The sequence below is a fragment of the Lindgomyces ingoldianus genome, assembly GCF_010093535.1.
Source record: "Lindgomyces ingoldianus strain ATCC 200398 unplaced genomic scaffold BDR25scaffold_5, whole genome shotgun sequence".
Taxonomy (NCBI): Eukaryota; Fungi; Ascomycota; class Dothideomycetes; order Pleosporales; family Lindgomycetaceae; genus Lindgomyces; species Lindgomyces ingoldianus.
The window spans coordinates 1,529,005-1,548,758 of NW_022985166.1; the positions used below are offsets into that span (position 1 = coordinate 1,529,005).

General features: G+C 45.2%; 7 protein-coding genes across 7 annotated transcripts; 5 read left to right on the forward strand and 2 right to left on the reverse strand.

Annotated features, from left to right (window-relative positions):
- Positions 1 to 394: 394 nt before the first annotated feature.
- Positions 395 to 2,664, forward strand: BDR25DRAFT_331877 (uncharacterized protein; the record flags this gene model as incomplete). The annotated part of the gene is made up of 2 exons (XM_033692687.1): positions 395 to 2,494; positions 2,557 to 2,664. The coding sequence occupies exons 1-2, from the start codon at positions 611 to 613 to the stop codon at positions 2,662 to 2,664; spliced, it is 1,992 nt and encodes a 663-aa protein (XP_033552312.1). The 5' UTR covers positions 395 to 610.
- Positions 2,665 to 4,349: 1,685 nt separating this feature from the next.
- On the forward strand, positions 4,350 to 6,711 carry BDR25DRAFT_279554 (putative hydrolase; the record flags this gene model as incomplete). The annotated part of the gene is made up of 8 exons (XM_033687762.1): positions 4,350 to 4,674; positions 4,731 to 4,947; positions 5,002 to 5,186; positions 5,237 to 5,650; positions 5,705 to 5,916; positions 5,974 to 6,117; positions 6,173 to 6,303; positions 6,381 to 6,711. The coding sequence occupies 8 exons, from the start codon at positions 4,350 to 4,352 to the stop codon at positions 6,709 to 6,711; spliced, it is 1,959 nt and encodes a 652-aa protein (XP_033552313.1).
- Positions 6,712 to 6,760: 49 nt separating this feature from the next.
- BDR25DRAFT_350842 (uncharacterized protein) lies at positions 6,761 to 8,588 on the reverse strand (the record flags this gene model as incomplete). Its single annotated transcript, XM_033694770.1, has 3 exons — positions 6,761 to 6,845; positions 6,965 to 7,053; positions 7,107 to 8,588. The coding sequence occupies 3 exons, from the start codon at positions 8,586 to 8,588 to the stop codon at positions 6,761 to 6,763; spliced, it is 1,656 nt and encodes a 551-aa protein (XP_033552314.1).
- Positions 8,589 to 9,273: 685 nt separating this feature from the next.
- On the forward strand, positions 9,274 to 10,089 carry BDR25DRAFT_301126 (acyl-CoA N-acyltransferase). Its single transcript, XM_033689508.1, has one exon. The coding sequence runs from the start codon at positions 9,348 to 9,350 to the stop codon at positions 10,029 to 10,031; it is 684 nt and encodes a 227-aa protein (XP_033552315.1). The 5' UTR covers positions 9,274 to 9,347; the 3' UTR covers positions 10,032 to 10,089.
- Positions 10,090 to 11,567: 1,478 nt separating this feature from the next.
- Positions 11,568 to 12,438, forward strand: BDR25DRAFT_310840 (uncharacterized protein; the record flags this gene model as incomplete). The annotated part of the gene is made up of 3 exons (XM_033691185.1): positions 11,568 to 12,108; positions 12,300 to 12,322; positions 12,352 to 12,438. The coding sequence occupies 3 exons, from the start codon at positions 11,568 to 11,570 to the stop codon at positions 12,436 to 12,438; spliced, it is 651 nt and encodes a 216-aa protein (XP_033552316.1).
- Positions 12,439 to 17,328: 4,890 nt separating this feature from the next.
- On the reverse strand, positions 17,329 to 18,411 carry BDR25DRAFT_340214 (thioredoxin). Its single transcript, XM_033693481.1, has 2 exons — positions 18,047 to 18,411; positions 17,329 to 17,980 (listed from the first exon to the last, which is right to left on the reverse strand). The coding sequence occupies exons 1-2, from the start codon at positions 18,271 to 18,273 to the stop codon at positions 17,629 to 17,631; spliced, it is 579 nt and encodes a 192-aa protein (XP_033552317.1). The 5' UTR covers positions 18,274 to 18,411; the 3' UTR covers positions 17,329 to 17,628.
- A 530-nt stretch (positions 18,412 to 18,941) lies between these two features.
- BDR25DRAFT_350845 (uncharacterized protein) lies at positions 18,942 to 19,714 on the forward strand (the record flags this gene model as incomplete). The annotated part of the gene is made up of 5 exons (XM_033694771.1): positions 18,942 to 18,995; positions 19,050 to 19,093; positions 19,134 to 19,365; positions 19,441 to 19,599; positions 19,628 to 19,714. The coding sequence occupies 5 exons, from the start codon at positions 18,942 to 18,944 to the stop codon at positions 19,712 to 19,714; spliced, it is 576 nt and encodes a 191-aa protein (XP_033552318.1).
- Between the last annotated feature and the right edge of the window lie 40 nt (positions 19,715 to 19,754).

Consider the following 19,754-nt stretch of genomic DNA (forward strand, 5'->3'; position numbering starts at 1 on the left):
CAGTGACTGCAGATCCGGCTGCTGCTGACAGCTGGGCGTCCCTGGAGCGGGGAATGGTCTTCCAGAGCATTCATTGGCGTTCGAATTTAGCATCCGACTCCCTGTTCCCACCACTGGCCTGGCTTCATCAACATATCCACACAGACCTTATCATCCCTCAACCTGGAACGCCCCGGTCTCAATTTCACATGGCTGCAAACCTCGGGGCCACCGCGACTGTTTGGGAAAGGGTCCCTTTTGCTCGCCGCAGCGGAAGCCCATTCATCTGTGCCTGCGATCCATCACGGCACCAATGCATGATTGGCCCCATGTGGCTTCAAACGCGGCCAGACAAAGTCATGTATTTCAACGCCATGCCACTTGCCACCATAAGAAGCCTCCCGAATGGCGGAAATGCTCTTGTGCAACAATCTATATGGGTCGATCGTTCAGGCCGCGCTGACATCTAAAAGTATTTGTCTTACGCACTATACTAACTGCTTGTTTCTCACTTTGCGTCATTCACGATCCCCTTCCTCTCCTACACCTTCATATGATGAAATCCGGAGCTCGATAACCCTACCTCAACCACACGAGTTGCACATGTACACAGTCCCATCTATCTGATAAGATGAGTGCAAGGACGCTGACGAATGTTGTAAATGACCAAACGGTTGCCTTGAACGCACTCATTTTTGGATATGCAGGCCACTCTTTAGTGACCCCTCAGCACGCCCTTCAGCAGATATGGTGGACCGACGAGAGAATCAATGAGAAAGTGACAACAGAATTCATAACGTCTAGACTGCGGCCAAACGAAAGGCAATGGTTGGACCGCCCGGTGGGCTTCGGAGACTTAACAAGCGATACCTATATGGACTGGATATTGGAACGAGCGCGAAGGCTGTTCTTGGTATTAGTAGAGGTCGGGGCCTCCGAGAAGATCTTTACTGTCGTAGAGAAGTCGTGGGACGATGACGATCTGCCACTGCAGATGGAAGATATTGAGAAGCTATCGCTGTCGAACAGAAAGAATGATCAACTCAACACCCGATTCTTCCACACGCAATTCACGTTCCTACTCCGAGAGCTACGCGAAGGCGTTCATATCGACTACGCCCCGAATGAAGTGCTGCCCTTAGAATATGTCATGGGCCTTCCGCCTGCAGTCACACTTCAAAACTGGTCGCGGGTCCACCCGCCAAAGAAACCTAATGAGGTATATGTTCGAAGGAAGTTTGCTCTAGGAAACGCTGAGTCTCCCGACGCGTTTGAATCGGACTTCTTAATGGACGTGGAGAGTTCGAGGATGGTGGAGCATGAGCATATCGCGCCGGTGTGGTCTTCGTATACTGTGAAGTGGACTGGATACACCCTAACGAACTTCGTCGGCCAGCACACGCTTAGAACATTCATTGACCACCGAAATCCGGCGCAGTACCAGAGGCTACCTAAGCCTGAACGGAGATATCTACTACTGAATTGGCTTCATTGCTTGTCTGATGCACTTACTACACTCCACCAGAGCGGCTTTACTCATTCTTGCATAAGGCCATCGAACATTCTAATCGACGAACACAACAACATTGCATTCAGCGACATTGGCAGCTTGGAAACGTTCCAGAGGGATAAAAGGCCAGACGCTATGGAAGCATATGTATACGGTGCGCCGGAGGCTCATACATCTGCCCAACCCTTCGATCCCAGTGTCCCAGTCTCTTCACCCAATGTCAATACAGCTCGTCAACCATCGGTCGCAAGTAAAAGCTCTTCGGGTTCTTCGAACAGCAATGGCTCGCAGCGGCAGAAGCTGACCAAAACTCCGGCAAATGATTTTTCCGGTTTCAATTTCGGATTCAGAAAGACCAAGCCTGCGCCAAAACCAAGGTCTCGTATCCACGAAACGGAAAAGGCGGACGTATTTTCTCTAGGATGCGTGTTCCTGGAAATCATAACCTTTATGATGAAGAAGAAGCCTCATGACTTCATCAAGCACCGCTCTTCAAAGCAGAGGGTAAATACAGGAGGCAAAAATTCCCGGACCGATTCGTCGTTCCATGGAAACCTCGAGAGAATAGAAACATGGATGAAGGTTATCGAAGATGCCTCATTCCAACACGACGATGACGCGTTTCGTGCGGTCCCGCTTATCATAAACCTGATCCGAAGCATGCTCAGTCGAGCACCTCATATTAGGCCGTCTGTAAGAGTCGTTCGCGATAGGCTCCTAGAAATCCTACTCCATTATACTGCCATACCCGATATCCACTGTGGCGCTCACAAGCACGATATCGGCGTAGCGACTTCATCGCATTCCGGCTCTGATCAAGCCTCAACCATATCTTCTATTCGATCCTCCTCACTATCGACGATGAGCTCTATCTCAGACATCTCAGACACAGACACGATTCGCTACTCCACAACATCCACCACGCGAGTATCCTCGATTCTAAACTCATATCATGACCGGTGTTCAATGCTCTCAGAAATATCAGAGCTCGACGATAGTGCATCAGTGCGCACAGTTGGAAGGGCATTCCCTTCCCCTATTCATACGTCAAGTAATGCCGTAGACAGAATTGTGCCACCTCCCCTGAGTCCCCCCATTTCCCCGCGGTCCTCAAAACCACCAGTCTCACCGAAATCTCCACAATCGCCAAGCTCATCAAATGTGAATCGGAGTAAAAAAACCGCGCCATGGAACAAACCATTTCTGCTGATGCCGTAAAACGTGTGCCGGGAGACAGAATCCGACTTTCCCGAAGTCGGAACTTTAGCATCGTCTATCCCTCAAGGAGCAAGCCATCCGGGTCTTTTTTTGTGACCCACTTCTGAAGAAAGCTAGGCATCCTCCTATATTATCACCCAATTTTCGGGCTGCGCCTTGGTGATGCGGGTTAAAACCCGGGATTGCGGTTGGAAGTGCTGACAGGCTAGGGCAGATCACTAGGCAAGGCGCGGGGTTTGTTGTAATCGGTTCTTCAAAGGTTCCAAGATTTGCTAGGGCGCTTCAAAACGGGGAACCTGTAGAAGGAGGGCAGCGAGACTTTCGCAGTGCTCTACAGTCCCGTAAAGACTTGCAAGAGACGACCCGCGGGAGAGGGAATGGACTTTGTGATATGAACTGGTCCGGCCGATCCGCTTGTAGTCACTATGGTTTGGGATGACGGAGATGACTACTATCTTCAAGATCATGGATCAACCTTCTGTAGAGCTTATTACTCAATATAGCAGGTGCTATGTCCAACAAGGCACGCTAGGCGGTGAACACAGACATCACGTGCGTTCGGCTACCCTTACTGAGAGCCTTGTTAATTGAGCGTTGTGCGGGGTTTGCATCTCTCACCGCATCCCACATCCAAGCTTCATCCTTCTCCACACCTCCCGCAGCTAACTTCCAAGTGCCTAGGTACCTGCGTCGTCCTTATTGCCAGCGCATCATACGTCACAACATCTAGTTTTCGCGTACAGCGTCTCATTTTGAAGTTACATCTGTCGAATTCTGGAGGGTTTCCCCCTCCCCATCCCGAATGAGCAAACGCCCAGCTAGAGACCCTGTCACGATCATTTCGCCATGCATTTGCATGTAACTAGTTTGTTCTGGAGCGCCAAACGATTAGAGCTTGTGACGACAGGTATTTTGTGTGGATCTACCGTCCCGCGCAGTACCTGGCAGATGTTTTTCATACTACGGACGCGCGTTCGTCACTAAACATTGAAGTTTGTCATTAGAGATCCCAGGAAAGCGAGTCAACAATAGCCCGGATCTCCTTGCAATCAGCTTTTCTATAAATTCGGCTTGAGCTTAAGCCGGGGCATTTACCTGCGGGGATTAATGTGCCGGAGCTATTCTACTGGCCAAGCCGCTATCAATGTTCAGAGGGTGTAGTTTGCCCTGGTCCACTTCCACGTTCCGGTATTCCCATACTTTCCTCTTGCTATCGCGCATGCAGCCCCGGCGTTTTTGCACTACCGACGCCCCCTCACTTCAACTTCCGCACTTTTCTTCAATCTCATTCCCGCTTTTTAGAGGGCTCTGTAGTGGTGTCTTTTCAATTCACACCGCCCTTTGGTAGGTGGTGCGATGCAGGTCACTTTAGCTATTGCACATGATCAAAGCTTTGGGTCACGATCGTGCATGAACAGCCTCAAACTCTAGAAGATCGACGGGGGCGTACAGCCACCAAGCTTGAATCCGCCCCTAGCTCCAGGCCAAGAAACGGCCTGCATGCACCCAAGCCATTCCGGCTCCAACCCTACAGGGCAACGGGTTGCGTGCCTTAAATAATTTAGTTGGCTCTCAGTTTGCACTCCTTGCTTCTCTCTTTCTCTTCCTAGTCACGCTGAGTTGATCCTGTTCTACTGTCAAGATGCGTCTCTCTTGTGCCATTGCCTCCTCTCTGCTGGCAGCAACTACTCTTGCCACTACAAACAGCAGGTTCTTTAGGCGAGCCAGTGATTCAGGCTACACGCTCAAGGAAGGCCCTTTGGATACACCATGGACGAGCAAAGTCGGCACGAATCCATGGCCAGAATACCCTCGACCGCAGCTCCAACGTTCAGAATGGAAGACACTTAACGGAGTATGGCGCTACCAGAATGCGACCAGCTCGGACGATGTAAACCGGCCACCATATGGTGTCAATCTTACATCTCCAGTATTGGTCCCATTCTGTCTGGAGAGCGCGCTCTCAGGTATGAAAAAAAAAAAGTTGGCATAGCGCCCGAGATATGCTTACTTTTAGAAACAGGCGTCATGGCCAAGTGGGCCATCAATAGCTGGTACCAGACCTCTTTCACTGTTCCATCATCGTGGTCTGGCAATCGCGTGCTTTTGAATTTTGGAGCTGTGGATTATGAAGCTACAATCTTCCTGAATGGCCAGCAAGTTGGCTTCCATCGTGGCGGATATTTCACTTTCACAATTGATGTGACCGACCACTTGTCCGCAAATGGTACGAATGAGATGTATGTGTCAAACAAGTTTGGTTTCGCAGTCGAGACTAACTAGCCAAAATGTAGGTTCGTTTTTGTGCATGATCCAACAGATATGGGTGATGTCCAGATCCCGATTGGCAAGCAGACTCTTCACCCATCACATATTTTCTACACCCCATGCAGTGGGATTTGGCAGAGCGTGTGGCTTGAATCGGCTCCTTCCAATCATATTACCCAGCTAGATGTTAGTGCAGACATGAACGGAAGGGGTAAGGGAAATTCTCTAATTGGAATGGTAATGTTGCTGACCGCCTCTCAGTCAATGTCACAGTCCACGCCTCTAACAACGGGAGCACACTTGTGGAGATCACCATCTATGAGCCAAAATCTACGGCTGTCAAGACCACTGCCAAGGGGACCTCTGGTGGCGCGTTCCAGTTCACAGTGGATTCGCCTGATCTGTGGTCGCCCGACCAACCCACTTTGTACAACATAACAGTTAAAATGGGTGATGACACGGTCCAGAGTTATACTGGATTCAGGACTATTTCCAAAGGCACGGTAAATGATGTCCATCGTGTGCTCCTAAATGGCGAAGTGATATTTCCCTTTGGAACCCTAGACCAGGGTTTCTGGCCAGATGGGATTTACACAGCTCCAAGCCGAGAGGCCATGATTTATGACTTACAGGTGTTGAAAGGGGTGGGGTACAATATGCTTCGCAAGCATTTATGTTTCCCCTATCTTTTCAGCATGGCTCTTTTTGCTAACGCCTTTTAGATCAAAGTTGAGCCTGCTTTATTCTACCAAGCATGCGACGAAATAGGTATCATGGTCATTCAAGATATGCCTTCGCTGCGGACTCAAGTTCAGCGACCTGGTTCGACTGCGTGTAATGATGGCGTACCTGTTGGCTATGCAAGCGCACAAGCAGAGTTCGAGAGAGAGCTTCCATTACTTATTGAACAACACAAGAGCTACCCTAGCATCATTACCTGGGTAATAAGGACTTTCTACTTCTTTCTCGACCATAACCCTGACTAAAGTACTCTCTAGATTATCTATAATGAAGGTTGGGGTCAAGAAGTTGACAAGGAATATCCAGAATTCCGATTGACTAATTTAATCCGTTCGCTCGATCCCACTCGGCTCATTAATTCGGTGACCGGATGGGATGATCATGGGGCTGGTGATTTCCACGTAAGAACTGCTTCTACCGGTTGCCTGCACTGTCTATTACTGACTCCCGATTCAGGACAACCACCATTACGCAAATCCACAATGTGGAACGCCATTCTACTCAACTGCGTCAACTCCTTACGATGGAAAACGAATCGGAATTCAGGGTGAATTCGGGGGTATCGGTAATAACGTTTCGATCGAGCAGTAAGTGCAACTGCCCATCCCACTCTTCTTCATTCGCTCTTAGTACCTAAAAATACACGACCTGACCATTCTTGTAGTCTTTGGAAGGTCCAACCATCCATAAATGCCATAAACCAAACTTATGAACTCGACGACACGGTCGAGATTTGGAACTACCGCGCTCACGTCCTGCTCATGGAGTTGAAGGACCAGATCGACCGGTTCGCTTGTTCCGGCGCTATTTGGACGCAGACTACTGATGTCGAGGGCGAAGTCAACGGAATGGTGACTTACGATCGACGCATCAACCGCATGAACATCGATCAGTGGAAGTCTGATATCAAAGCTCTTTATGACGCCGTCGCAGCGAGATCGGACAACTCGAGTATGAGGATGATGCCGAGGCAAGACGGCATCGGAAGCTTGTAGGCCGTGTGCATGATTGATTACCGGGTTTCATAATTCTTGCTTTTGCATGTCAGTGAAAAGTTCCGGATGTTGCGGGCTTACCATTATAGGTGAATGGAGGATTCGGAACGAGACTCCGTTCTATTAAAGGGTGACTACATTGGATGGGTGGGGTTACCACGCTTAGGAGAGCCTTTAGAGAGAATCTCCCATCATCTTAACTTGTAGCCTCGCGCTAACTTTAGATGGTTATCCTAGTGTCTTTCATTCATACATATTTACAACTTCTCTAATCCTATCTTGGCCTATTTTCTCGACCGCCCATGGCTGGTTTCCTGCGCCTGCCTGGAACTCCAACTTTTCCTACATATATACCAACATATCAGGTGTCAAGCCGAAGCGACTTACAATCTGACCATTTCAGCTGGAAAGGAAGGCACAAGTGGCACGCTATCAGAAATCATGCTTCCTCTCATGAACGCTCCACTCCTCCGCACCCAGTGACCAACACCATGCATACTCCAATGCCGTATAGCGCGCTGCTCAGGAGAAAGAGTGGGCGCCGGTCGCTTTGGTTTAAGGGGTATATTGATGGTCTGCTTATGGATTTGTTCTGCGTCTTGCGCTTTCTCTTCTTTTAGCTTTTCTGGTTGCCCTTGCATCATGCTAGAAGGCGACGACGAAGCCGCGGAGTTGACAAGAGGTGATGTAGGAGGTAGAGAGACAACTGTTTGAATTGGTTTGCATCGTGGTATAGATTGAAGCCCGACGGTTGGGGCCGACTTCACCCTTTCCATACCTAAGCCTTTCTGCCGCGACCCGTTGCCAATACGATCAAACGAGCTCGTTCGCCTCAAGATGGATGACCCAGAAGCCTGGTGCCAAACTGAGGGCATGGAAATTTGTCGCTTTAGCTGCGGTTTGGCGGGGTCAACAGCTGAAGGAGGTGCTAGCGTGGGTAACATTCCAACAGGCTTCCGTCGTGGCACTGACTGTGGTTCCACAATCGATTCCAGGTTCACCTTGACTACGTTTCCTCGCTTTTGAGGCAAAGCTTCTCCCGTGAACGAACTTGCCCTTCTCAGGATCGATGGTCCAGCTGCTTGACCTCGTATCGACGGTAAGGAGGTCCGTCGCGTGGCGATGGGATGTGCGACCGGCGACGGTGTGCTGATGAGGAAGGGTCCAGTCCACTCGGACTGGCGGCGCAGAGGCGCACTACCCGCGATAATCGAGTCATTGGGTGCAGGAGTAATGATTTCAGGGTCTTTAGAAAACGAGACTTTCTTTGAAGGCTTGCGCAGTGGCTTGACATCTTCGGGAGCATCTTCGGGTATGGAAGCCATCCGTTCTTCGGGCCTCCACGCCGACAAAGGAAGCACTGATGTGGATGGGCCTTCCTCCAGGTTGTCGTATATGAAAGTTGGTAACCGGGGTGATGATGCATTTGATCTCCTCCTTGGGAATGATGCTGACTCTCCCCAATCTTTTTCACGCAACTCGTCCACTTCAAACATAGGTTTTGACTTCCGTATCGGTGCGCTTCTCCTCTTCTCAACGACTCGCTCTTTTCCTTTCCATCGCTGCTCCCTTGCACCGACCCAGTCTTGATGGACAGCAGGCAAGACTAAACCCTCTAGAGGAGCAGACTTGGTCTTCCAGCGCCTCGTTGATTGCGAGACTTGTCTTGTCGGAAGACCACCAGGATTCGGGTTTGCCCGTCTTCCTTCGTTGCAAGTTGGATATACTGGTGATTCGGTGCGAGCCGGCTGTTTACTCTTGACGTCCTTGAATTCGCGCGATTGCGGTTGAGGCCGTTGTTCTTCTGCAAGATCCGAGAAGGAAGGATCCGAAAGAGTCGAATGGAGATTCACCGGTATCGAGGAGCTCAATAACATAAATGGGAGACAGGCCTGCATGCTAACTTTTTCGATTCCTGTCATAAATTCCTAAATGGGGCCAAAAATCCAAGCGATTCTTCTCGCCTGCAGTCAAGCAACAACACCGAAGAATATGTTGGAAGCGAGATCAGGAAATTCGAGAATCAAACCATTGATTAAACAATCAAAACGAAATCAGCCATCTTACCCCTTCCTCCAACACCGGGGCATTACAAAAGCCTTGTGGTCCGCCACCCTCACAATGCCTCTCCCAACGACGATCTTCTGTTGGAATCTCGTTTTGTCCCGCGCTTACTTTCCATTTTCTCCTCCCGAGAAGATCATATTTTGGATCTCGAGCTCCAGAGTGGAGACATTGGAAACGCCGACCCCTGACTCGGGACCGGGAGCTAAGGCTTTTCTGGAGGAGGTGACCTGGGGCTTGGGACAGGAGTGGGTGCTGGGGTCTGCACAGTCAATACCCATGTGCGTCATCGGGGTTCTGGGAACGGGGAATTCGGCTATAGAAATAAAGAAGCCAATTGTAGATGCTTATCTGAGATTTACGCGGAGTCGGGTCAGAAGTAGAGTTCGGAGATCTAAGACTCATCTTCGGGGTTGGGATGACCGATCGACAATCGATAAGCCCCAGATACGACCACGTGTGGATTCCCACAAATCCTCGAGGTATTCGTTCGAAATTCAGAAAATAGACATCTGTCATTCACGGAAGGGGTTTTGTTTCGAGTGGAGAGGAACCTGAGGGAGAAATAAATAATGGCAACCTGCGACCCCTTCCGCAGCGCCCGCCTCATCTACCGCGCCGTGCACCCAGAAAAAGACAAAGATCTGTTCAACGCCATCAACGACGACCGTATCGGCTTCCAGAACAGCAACGCCGCTAACATCCGTCTCCCAGGCCCCGCTGACGCCGAGAAGTTCTTGAAAGAGATTGCAGAGGAAGTCCTGCTAGGCGCTGTCATTTGCCTTCCCGAAGCTGCAGCCATAAGCTCTGCTTCAGCCTCAGAAAATATCCGTGAAGCCACTCAGCAGCCGCTGAAGAAAGGGAAAGTAGTGGCGAAAGGGAACGCAGGTACACCGATCGGCCAGATCCACCTCAAAGCTGCAAGCCGGCACATGGCGCATCACCGCAACACGGAAATAGGGATCGATATCTTACCCCAGTATCAGGGCAAAGGGTATGGCTCTGAAGCTATTCAATGGGCGCTGCGGTTTGCGTTTGAAAGGGCGGGGCTGCACAGGGTTACGATTCGCGCCTTTGAGTGGAATGATGGCGCTGTGAGGTTGTATCGAAAATTGGGGTTTAAGGAAGAGGGGAAAGTGCGGGATGAGCTGTGGTTTGAGGGGAGGTGGTGGGATGGGGTGTTTTTTGGAATGTTGGAGGGGGAGTGGAGAGAGCTGAGGGCAAAGGAAGGGAAGGAGGAAATTGAATTGCTTTAGGGTTGGCTTGTATGCAGAGCGAGAGAGTGGTAAAGAGTTGTCTGAAGCTACGTTCTCAGTAGGGCCTCCAGCGGTCAAGAAATTGCAAATTTACACTGGGGAAATCTTGTCGTCTAACACGGAATATGACAGGGCTAACTTAGGACAGAAGTGTATATCCAGTTAACGTTATCCTGGATTCTAGGAAGAGTTTTGAAAGATTGACTTCATCCTGGTAATGCTCCATGCTATGTGATAACAAAGTGTGTGGTACAAACCCAGCTTGCTTATCCTCATTTCTACCCTTTTACTCATCCCAACTATCCCATTCCACAGACCTCCCTTAACTGTGCGAGTCTACTTACTAATCAGCACGCATGCTTCCCACAAAACCCCAAGATACTTACATAAGGACACTCGTCACGAAAGTATCTCACACTTATGAAGATCAGGTTTCGGCCCAAAGCAAGCCTTTTTGCAGTTAATCAGTGTGCCTTCCCCCCTAGCGGCAAGGCCAATTTGTGTGGTGTTTGTGTGTTCACTCGGGGCAACTGAGGCCACTTTCTTGGCGTTTATTGGTGCGCCCAGGACGGCGGAGGCGGCGAGGAGGATATAGTAGATTGTTTCGAAGCAATGCATTTTTGCGGAAAGGTGTGGTTATGGGGGAAGATAAAGATAAGTTTTATGATTCTTTGGTTGCGAACTGAAGAGTAGTGGGATTGGAGAAGATATTTGAGTGAAAGAAAGATCTGCTTCTACTCCGCATCATAAGCTGAATTATTGTTGAGGAGAAAGAGGAGGGGTTTCGTGTTGGAAGTTTGGGTGACACTGGATTGCCGGTGGTTCATGCGGTCGGCATCTCCAATCAGGGCCGCGGAGAGGATAATCACATAGTAGCATATTGAAAAGGAGTTTCAGGTGATCGGTAGTTTGCCTCACAAGCATATCTCATTCTCTTCAAAATAAATCTTTGAACTGTTGCGAATGATCTAACTCTTGTGTCTTCAAGGTTACTCATGTTCTTGTCATCCAAGACTTACCTAGCAAACAAGGGAATTCGCTAGCTGCTCGAATGGTTCAGAGGGCGAAGTCCCCGGGCCTGGTAATCCTTAGTCTACACAGTAGTTGAAGACAAAGAAAGGTGGGCTGGGATGAAGGTGCGTCTTGTAAGCAACTCTGGCATAGGGTTGTGGCGCCGTTTCTAAGCTAATAGAGCCTCACCTCAATCTGCAGAGAACGCCCCTCATCGCTTAATCCCCATGGTCTATCCTCTTCCGTTAACAGGTACTAAGGACTCGAGCTCGCTACTAGATTTCTTATTTTAGTTTCCTTGGTCGCTTTTTTATAGCCGCAATGAATCTTTGGCCTATCTTCTCTCAGCGCCTCTGTCCGCATTGCCAGAAGTTAATTCTCAACACAGAATAACCTGAGTATTCTTTACGAGACGAACAACCGATTATGGAGGCGGGGAACACATTCAGTGCTTTTCTGAGATCTTGATCTAGAAAAAGGTTAGTAGGAGCTAAGTTTCGCACATTGTTTTTCATATCGGCACTCATGAAATTTATAGAGGAAACTTTCGATGTCTTGCACAAAAGTCTTACATTCAAGTGGAATGATGGCGAGAAATATGCCACAGCCAATCCGTTCGGCGATCCTAGGCAGTTTCAGTACCACACCCCCTGGATCTTTGACACCCAAAATGACGTATTGCGCGACACCAATTGCGGCGGTTGCAGTCAGATTCCACCTGCACTTTTTCGAGAGCGTGTTGTAAATATATCTGATATGGAATCAATCGGCGGGCTTGTACCCTTACCTTTCGAGCCAACATTCGATTCAGAAATGCCTTCCTGGGACCGCAATTTGACACAAATTTTGCGCTGCGATTTTCATACCCAGTGGAGACATATTCCTCGAAATGAGTACAACCCCGTGACCCTACGAGTACTTGCAAAAGCTATCGTACTTCGAAGTTCACCACAGCACTGGGGGACATGGCCACAGGGCGTGTCTCTTTACACACCCAGGAGGGATGTCTTCGCCTCCCTCTCTTGGTCTCTTCGGTGGTACGCGCTACCTGATAAATTGATCCCATGTATGTCTTGCAGGTGGAACTGAAAATGGAGAACCCAAATAGTCTGGCACAGGAAGGCCGTGGGTGGGGACGCCACGCTGTTTTGTCACTGTCATGGTGTTTAATAGAACGTAGTACTGCTCCTACTGTTCTGATAATAGCAATCTCTTAGCAGTTAGAACAAAAGCGAATTGTCTTCTGTTACTGTACAGTTAATGAGGCTATAGTTACTACAGTAACTGCCCATACTAACTAGTTTCTTAGTGTTTTGGTAACGCGTTTGCTGAGGACGTTTTCGCGCGTAGTAGTACGAGGGCTGTTGTGGAACAGGAGGTGTTAAAACGCGCATAATACACTCAATTTTGCCCTTTTTAACTATCCTATCTATCTTTAGTACAGTTCAGTGAGTTAATTTCTTAATTTACCTGATTTTTGTCTCTAATATCACCTTTAGTGTTACTATTAGTATTCATAAAGGATTGTGTGAAGACTGTTAATTCTGCATATTACAGCCCACCTCTAGCAACGCTCTCAACCGAACGAAACGAAACGAAACGTAGTAATTGACGGACGTCAACGTCTCACTTTCCTGCTACGTTTGTACAGCCCAGGCGACTTAGCTGTCTGTTTTGCTGCTAAACTAAAACACACTAAAATCCTTATACTTTTTAACATTTTATCTTACTTGCTACTGTTAACATTTTACAGTATAGTAACTAGCTACTTTTAGATAAGGTTTATAAGCTTAATTAAGTTGCTCTTTATAACTTAATAACATAGCTAATTCTTCTGCAATTAAAGCGCCTTAATAGTAGCCTTAGAGAGAGAACCTCTATTAATTATAACTGTACGCTAGCCTCTACTAAAGGCTCTCTCGCAGTCGCAGCTAGTAGAGGGTATAGTAAGGAAGTTAAGGGCAATTTTAAACAGCGTAGAATACTATTTTTAACTTACTTTAAGCTACTAAGTAAGAAGGCTAGCTTATAAAAAATAGCTATCTCTTACTTTAGCATTTTAAAAGTCTTTTATATAAGTGTTAAAGTATTACTATAACTTTATTATTTTCTAAGCTTTTTTATAACTTTAGGCTCTAGTAAGAAGAGAAGTGTTAACTATAAAAGCTTTTTAGTAATAAGAGTTATAAAAGCTTATTACTAAAAGCTTTTACTAAAAAAAATCTATATTAACTTTCTTATCTTCTTTAGCATTAATATAACGCTAGAAAATAACCTTTATTAAGGTCTCTGCCTTCTAGTACTAGAATTAGTAATAACGCTAGTAGTCCTTAAACTAAAGTATATAAAGTTATAAGTTAAGTATAGTAGTAATTACTAAGTAAAAAATAAAAAAATTAATAACTATTTTTTAAAAATATATGTTAATTTTTTTAAGTCTAAAAGAGATGCTGTTTTTAAAGTAACTATTATTAGGCTTAGAGAAAAGTTTCTTCTTTATCTACAACAGCTTATTATATAGCACTTACATATTAATAATAAATATTTATAAAGAACTATACTTACTGTTACCTTTTAGCTATTTTATTATTTAATAAAAGACTTTAAGAAACTTAGTAAGGTGTTTAACTTTTTTTTAGTTTTTTTTACTAATAATCTTTTAAAAAGCTGTGTTGCTAGGTATGTTAGAGTTCTTAGTGTTATTATCTATGCTGCGCTACTTCTAGATAAACTTAGTAATTAGATTCTTAAGCTCTAGGCACTGTACAAGCATTAGATATATAGAATGCTAGCAGACACTACTATTCTGTATTAAATTAAGTATGCTAAAGCTCTAGAGCTTATCCTCTTCCCCTAGAGATAATTATACAGCTATAAAGGCCTTTTAGTGTTTATGTAATAAAAAAATAGTATTAATAAAGTTATATAGCTTACTAATAACTCTATGTTTATAATAAAGCTTAAACTAATTTTAGGGAGCTGTGTTTATAAAAGTAGCTTTAAATTATAATAATCCTTTGCTATAGATAACTGCCTTTAGCACTAATTAGATTATATAGCCTATACAGCGTATATAGTGCTCTTTATTAAGGTTAACTCTAAGATATTTAGCTAAAGCGTTAATAGTAGAGTTATTATTGTTAGACATATTATTAGTAATAAAATAACTAAATTTTAATATAATTTTATAATCCTAAATAATTTTAAAGATAGCCTACACTTAGTTAGCCCTTATATAGTTACTATAAAGGTTATAGAAGCTAATAAGTAAGTTTTATTATTAATAATTAACATTTATAAAGTAGAAGTTAGTTATTATTTATTATTAGTTTTTTAAGCTAAGACGCTAAAATAGCTTTTTTAAAGTTTTACTAAACTTACTAAAAAAGTAAGCTACTACTTTAAGAAAGAAAAGGTAGTTTAGTAAAGTTTATATATTAACACTTAACACTACTTTTAACTTAGCTAATTTTAATATTATTTAAATTTTCTTTTTCTAGCGCGTTAACTTTTACTTTATATATAATAATATTATTACATCTAAGCTTAGGATAGTAGTAAGAAGATCTAGTTAGTTCTAAGTAAAAAAGCCTTAGAGTTTAGCTAAAAATACTGTTATAAATAATATATTATAAAGTATAATTTAGTTTACTAATAACCTCTATAACAACTTCTTTTACTAGAGATTGTAGAAAGCAACTTAGGCTAAGCCTACTACTATAGCAGCTGTTGCTGCCTAAAGATTAAGTAAAGCATAAAAAGAATTAAGTAAGAGACTTTTATTACTACTAATATTAATTCTATGCTTTTTTTTAAAAATAGTAGCTAATATAGCTATAGCTGTTAACTATTTTAGTAGTAGCATAATTACCTTTATAATAGCAGAGTTAGCAAAGCTAGAGCTTTACCTTTAAGCCTTCTTTAGTGTATAGCAAGTTAGCTTTATAGTTCTATACTGCTAACACTTTTTTATTACTTTAAAGCTAAGAAGAGTGTTTTACGCAGTAACCTAGCTTCTCTGCTTTTAGCTTTTTGCTAGCAAGCTATATATTATTTTACTTTATTAAAAATATAACTTTTAGATTAAAAAAAGAATCTCTAAGGTGTTCTTTTATATAAAAATTATATATAGAAGCTAGAGAGCTATTATAGAATAAGGACTTTAATAACAATAATTATAACTTCTCTAGGTAATAAAAATAAGTGTAATAGATTATATTACTACCCTAGGTTAACTAAGAGCTCTAAAAGCTCTATAACTAGCTAGTGCTCTGCATAGAAGCTTATTAACTAAGAAAATTACGCATAGTTAACATAATATTAAGATATAAAAAAATTTAGTAGTGTTAATTTAAGTAGAAAACACTGCACTTAAGTTATTAAGTAATCTTACCCCCTAATTAATAACTAGCTTATTAAAAAACTTGTCTAACAGTGCTACAGGTCCCTACTTATTAATGTCTAAGCTAATAAGTAATCTTTACTTAAAAGTTAAGCTTTTAAGACGCAGTACAGTCTGCAGCTATAACTTACAAGACAAAACAAAACATACAAGGACTATACTACGTTTGCTACAGCTCACGTGACAGTACTGAGACGAAAAGTATGAAACGTAATTCGTACGGTTGAGAGCGTTGACCTCTAGACACTAGATCTACGTGTGAACTAATTAGCAAACTACAGAACTTTGTAAACGCAATAATAGCCTTACACAAGCGGAGAGTGCTCTTCGCTACTTTCTAGCATTAGGTACTTAAAGAGGACTCTCTCTAGATGTTCAGTATGCTTAAACTGGGTAGGATGGCGGGATTAGATGGAATTCTACCTATCGCTTTCCATACTTAAGGCTATATAGCTATAACGTAATATTTAGAGTTGAACAAACCCTGTGACTATATTAGGCCTTTTAGAGCCATTAGAAACACTAGTTACTGTAGTAACTGTACTAAATAGTAGTTTTATGGCCAATTAACTTAGCAGTAACTGTTATTGCCTGTAAGTTCGTTTTAATTCCCGCCCTCTGTAGGAACAAAACTCTATTACTGCTAGTAACACCTTAAAAACACTACTGGCAGTAACAGTTACGTTCTATTAAACACCATGGCCACTGCCTGGTCCTGGACTTGTTTTGGGACCTGGTCTAGCGATTTTTCGCGATTGAAGAACTGGTACATCGCAAAGCTGTGGCAGGAACTCCGCCATGCGTAAGGGGTCGCACCAGACTGGACATATTTCCAAGTTATTCATATACTCTTGGAAGTAGTCGTTCACCCACTACAGTTAAAGTACAGTTCTGCAAAGCCAAGTAGTCGCCGCAAATCTTCTTGCATCACCTGTATGCTTACATCCAGTCATAAGAGATGTTCACGTCTTCTTCTAGCAGTTGCACTTATCTGGTTCTAAGCCAGGCCGATACGTCCCAAACGCCTTTGATATAGCATAATCAGGTCGCGAATGCACCCGAGGCCCGGGAGTTTCATAGGGTGTCAACCTAAAACAAGCTGGACGTGAGGTGATCCCTTTCTGGCATCCTAGATCGGGCTCGTTGTACTTTATGGGCTTCCATTTTTGCCAGTCATGGAGCTCTTTGTCCTTCAACCGGCGTCTCTCATAGTGCAAAGTCTTTCGAGGGCGCATCCCCTTTCTTGCGCGTATTCTAGAGTAGGAATCTTTTCGTCCATGTCACAGAACTCTGGTACGTTTTCAAGCACTTGCGGTTTCTTTGCTGAGATACACTGCCACAGTTCCGGGTTCCGGGGCACAGTCAGTCTGCAGACGAAGTCCCCAATGAGAGTTTGCCCTTGCTCCCGAAATAGACCTGTTGCTCATCCGCTCTATTTCTAGGGAGGTAATGCCTGGGCACTGTGGAGGGATCCATGTGCACTGCATAGACCATTCTGGTAGCTTCTGGACAAACTGCTCTTCAGCACGACGAAATCAGCATCAATATCATCAAGAATGAAATGGACACATACTCATCTAATAAAAATCCTTAGTCTTGAAGCGGTAATTTCTTGCAGGTTCCGGGTATCCTACACACAGGACGAAATATGGAGGCCTTTTGCTAAATGAACACGGAGTTTCAATCCTCTCTGTAGACTCGCTGATGAAGAAGGGTGTCTCTAATAACTCTCCTTCCAATGCAATTGGAGCATTTCCCCCCCTTTGCCTTGTCCTGGTTTGCTAAATTGTTTTAAGCTCGAGGTAATATGGTCAATTACACCTGGCATAAAAAAGACCGGGTGCGCAGTCGAAGTGCATGCGAGTCCGGAAAGTACAACAAGTGGTTTATTAATGGAGTGTGATAGAGTAGTTGTTTATAGTTGTTTTGAGTAGACAAAGTCAATCGACAGAGAAGAAATAAACGGCGACGAAGACAGACGAAAAGCCCCATCTGCTAACTTGCCTATCGAATCGAATAGGTAAGACAGAAGCATCGGCTGCAGAGACAGCTTTTGCACCGGCCCATAGTTCTTGGAAATCTCTGGAGATCTACCCATAAATACGCCTATAACTCCTAGATCCTAATGACCCCATCACTCCATGTTTCTAGCCAAGTTCGTTCCGCCATTACTGTCCCAACAGTCTACCGCCGAGCCTGAACATTAAACGCGCTCTCCTCTGCCGCCTTATAGGCATCGAATGTGAACAAGCTTATGAAGTATAACCCCACAAACCTCAACAGTACATCACCTAATCCACCATTCCCAGAAACCATCCGACTCAATCCTGTAAACGGACTCTCCCCCACAGGCCTGCTCGGCTGCGTGGCTGATCCGAGAGTATATCCCTTCGACTGGAACGACACACCGGGCTTTGCGGGGCCACGTGCGGCATCATTCGCGGCTTTGTTGACGGCGGCTGTGAGGGCGGAGGGGTTTGCGCCGCGGATAGTTTCGACGACCGAGTTGGATTTTATGACGAGGAAAGTCGGCATTCTAAAAAAAATCCGTAGTTAACACTCAAGGTACCTCACTCCGAGCTCCACGCATCGGGGTACTTACGCAGAAACTCCGTATTTCTTCGCCACATCCTGGCAGCTATCCACATTGACTTTCGCAAACTGAATCCGTCCTGGCTTACTCTCCTTTTCCGCCAAGCTCGAAAAGATCGGCGCTATCTGCTTGCATGGTCCGCACCAATCCGCGTAGAAATCTACGATTGTGTAGGTTGAGGATGAGAGGATAGTGGAGAAGTGGGAGGCGGAGGAGACGTGGACGATCTTCGACATCTTTGGTTTGGTCCGGAGGGTTGGAGGGTTGGAGGGGAGGAACGGAGTTCGGAGGTCACTCTCGAAGGGCGTTTATTAAAAATTGGAGAGTTGCAGCGTTAGTGGTCTTGTTAGTGAAGATCGTGGTGAGAATACGGCGGGGTTTTGTGAATGAGAACAGCTTGCGACAAGGTTCGTGAGATGGTTGTCGGGGCTTCGGTTGGGCCGATATTTCACCGATTGGATTATCCACAGGACGGATAATTCGCACATGCGGACCAAAAAATACGCATAAATAGCTCATATGGATAGATATGGGAGATTTGTACTAGCAGCAGCCTCAAAGGCACGAACATGTTAAAGCTGACATATGTACTGCACCTCCTAACATAAATTGATTCCCACGTGCCTATTTGACATCCTAAAAGTGATCATTTCTCTTCACTCTAGCTACCATAATCTTATCCGTGTTTTTTTGCGATAATGTACTATGAGATGTAACTACTTTTCTCATGCATAGCAGAAATGAATGATTAGGCCCTGCTGGTTAACAGAAAGCCTGTCGTCAAAGGGGTATTTGAATAGGATGTGATTGCATCAGGAACAGCTTTCGGTAACATTTCATTCCTTACGCAGATCTCACGGCTAGCATGTATATTATCAGGATAGATATATGTAAGGAGAGGAAAATGATGTGCGGAGAACGGAGGGTTAGCCCCTCACGTGCCTCTGGAATGGTGCAGGTCCGTGTGTGCGAATCTGCCCCCCCGCATCTGTCCACGGGCCCTTCACCACAGCCACCGCCATCGGAACTCATCAACCTTCATAAGCTATATGCAATGTCTCCGATATTGCCCTTTCGAGCAGATGTTCGGATCAAGGCCCCAGCAGAACACGTCTGAATGGAATTTGATCAACACCTGTATATGGCCTGAATGGAACTCCTTTCTATCTGCCGAGCCCATGGATAAAAGCGACGATCCGAAGATATTTAAGCTAAGAACCTGTCGCCGCTTCCTTGTAAATATCCATGACAGGAAGATACCCTCCATTCAAAAGGTAGTCGTCTTTGAGATCCCTGACGACACTACCGATGGGCCTCGGGTTTACCGCGTCTGTTAGGCCACCCAAGGCTACCCGCACTTCCTCTTAAACACTCTTCGGTTCATTGAAACTGATGAAGTCCAGACGGGTGATGGACCCGAGTGTATTTATCGTACGGGAGAAGAGCAAGATGGAGCTTTCCCCCACATGATAAAAATGGCGTTTGGCAAACATATCGAGAAGGGCATCAACAATTGGGCGAACGATCTAAAGAACATCATTAGAATCTTGAAAACCTACGAAGTATCGGCCTGTCGCCCGATTCGTGGAGAATCACCCTTTTCCGGCATCGAAGTACGAAACCCGCGGAGGTTGCGTCGCACGCGACGGCGGCTTCAATGATGCTCCTGATATCTAATCATGCATCTTGTCCATCTGTTGCGGATGTCCTTTCATCT

What these genes read in the sequence shown, in the direction of transcription:
- BDR25DRAFT_340214 (XM_033693481.1), bottom strand. Translation starts at nt 18,273, where the DNA reads ATGTCGAAGATCGTCCACGTCTCCTCCGCCTCCCACTTCTCCACTATC. An exon ending in AAGAAATACGGAGTTTCTGC is followed by an intron (nt 17,981 to 18,046) that starts GTAAGTACCCCG and finishes GATTTTTTTTAG; the next exon opens with AATGCCGACTTTCCTCGTCA.
- BDR25DRAFT_301126 (XM_033689508.1), top strand. Translation starts at nt 9,348, where the DNA reads ATGGCAACCTGCGACCCCTTCCGCAGCGCCCGCCTCATCTACCGCGCC.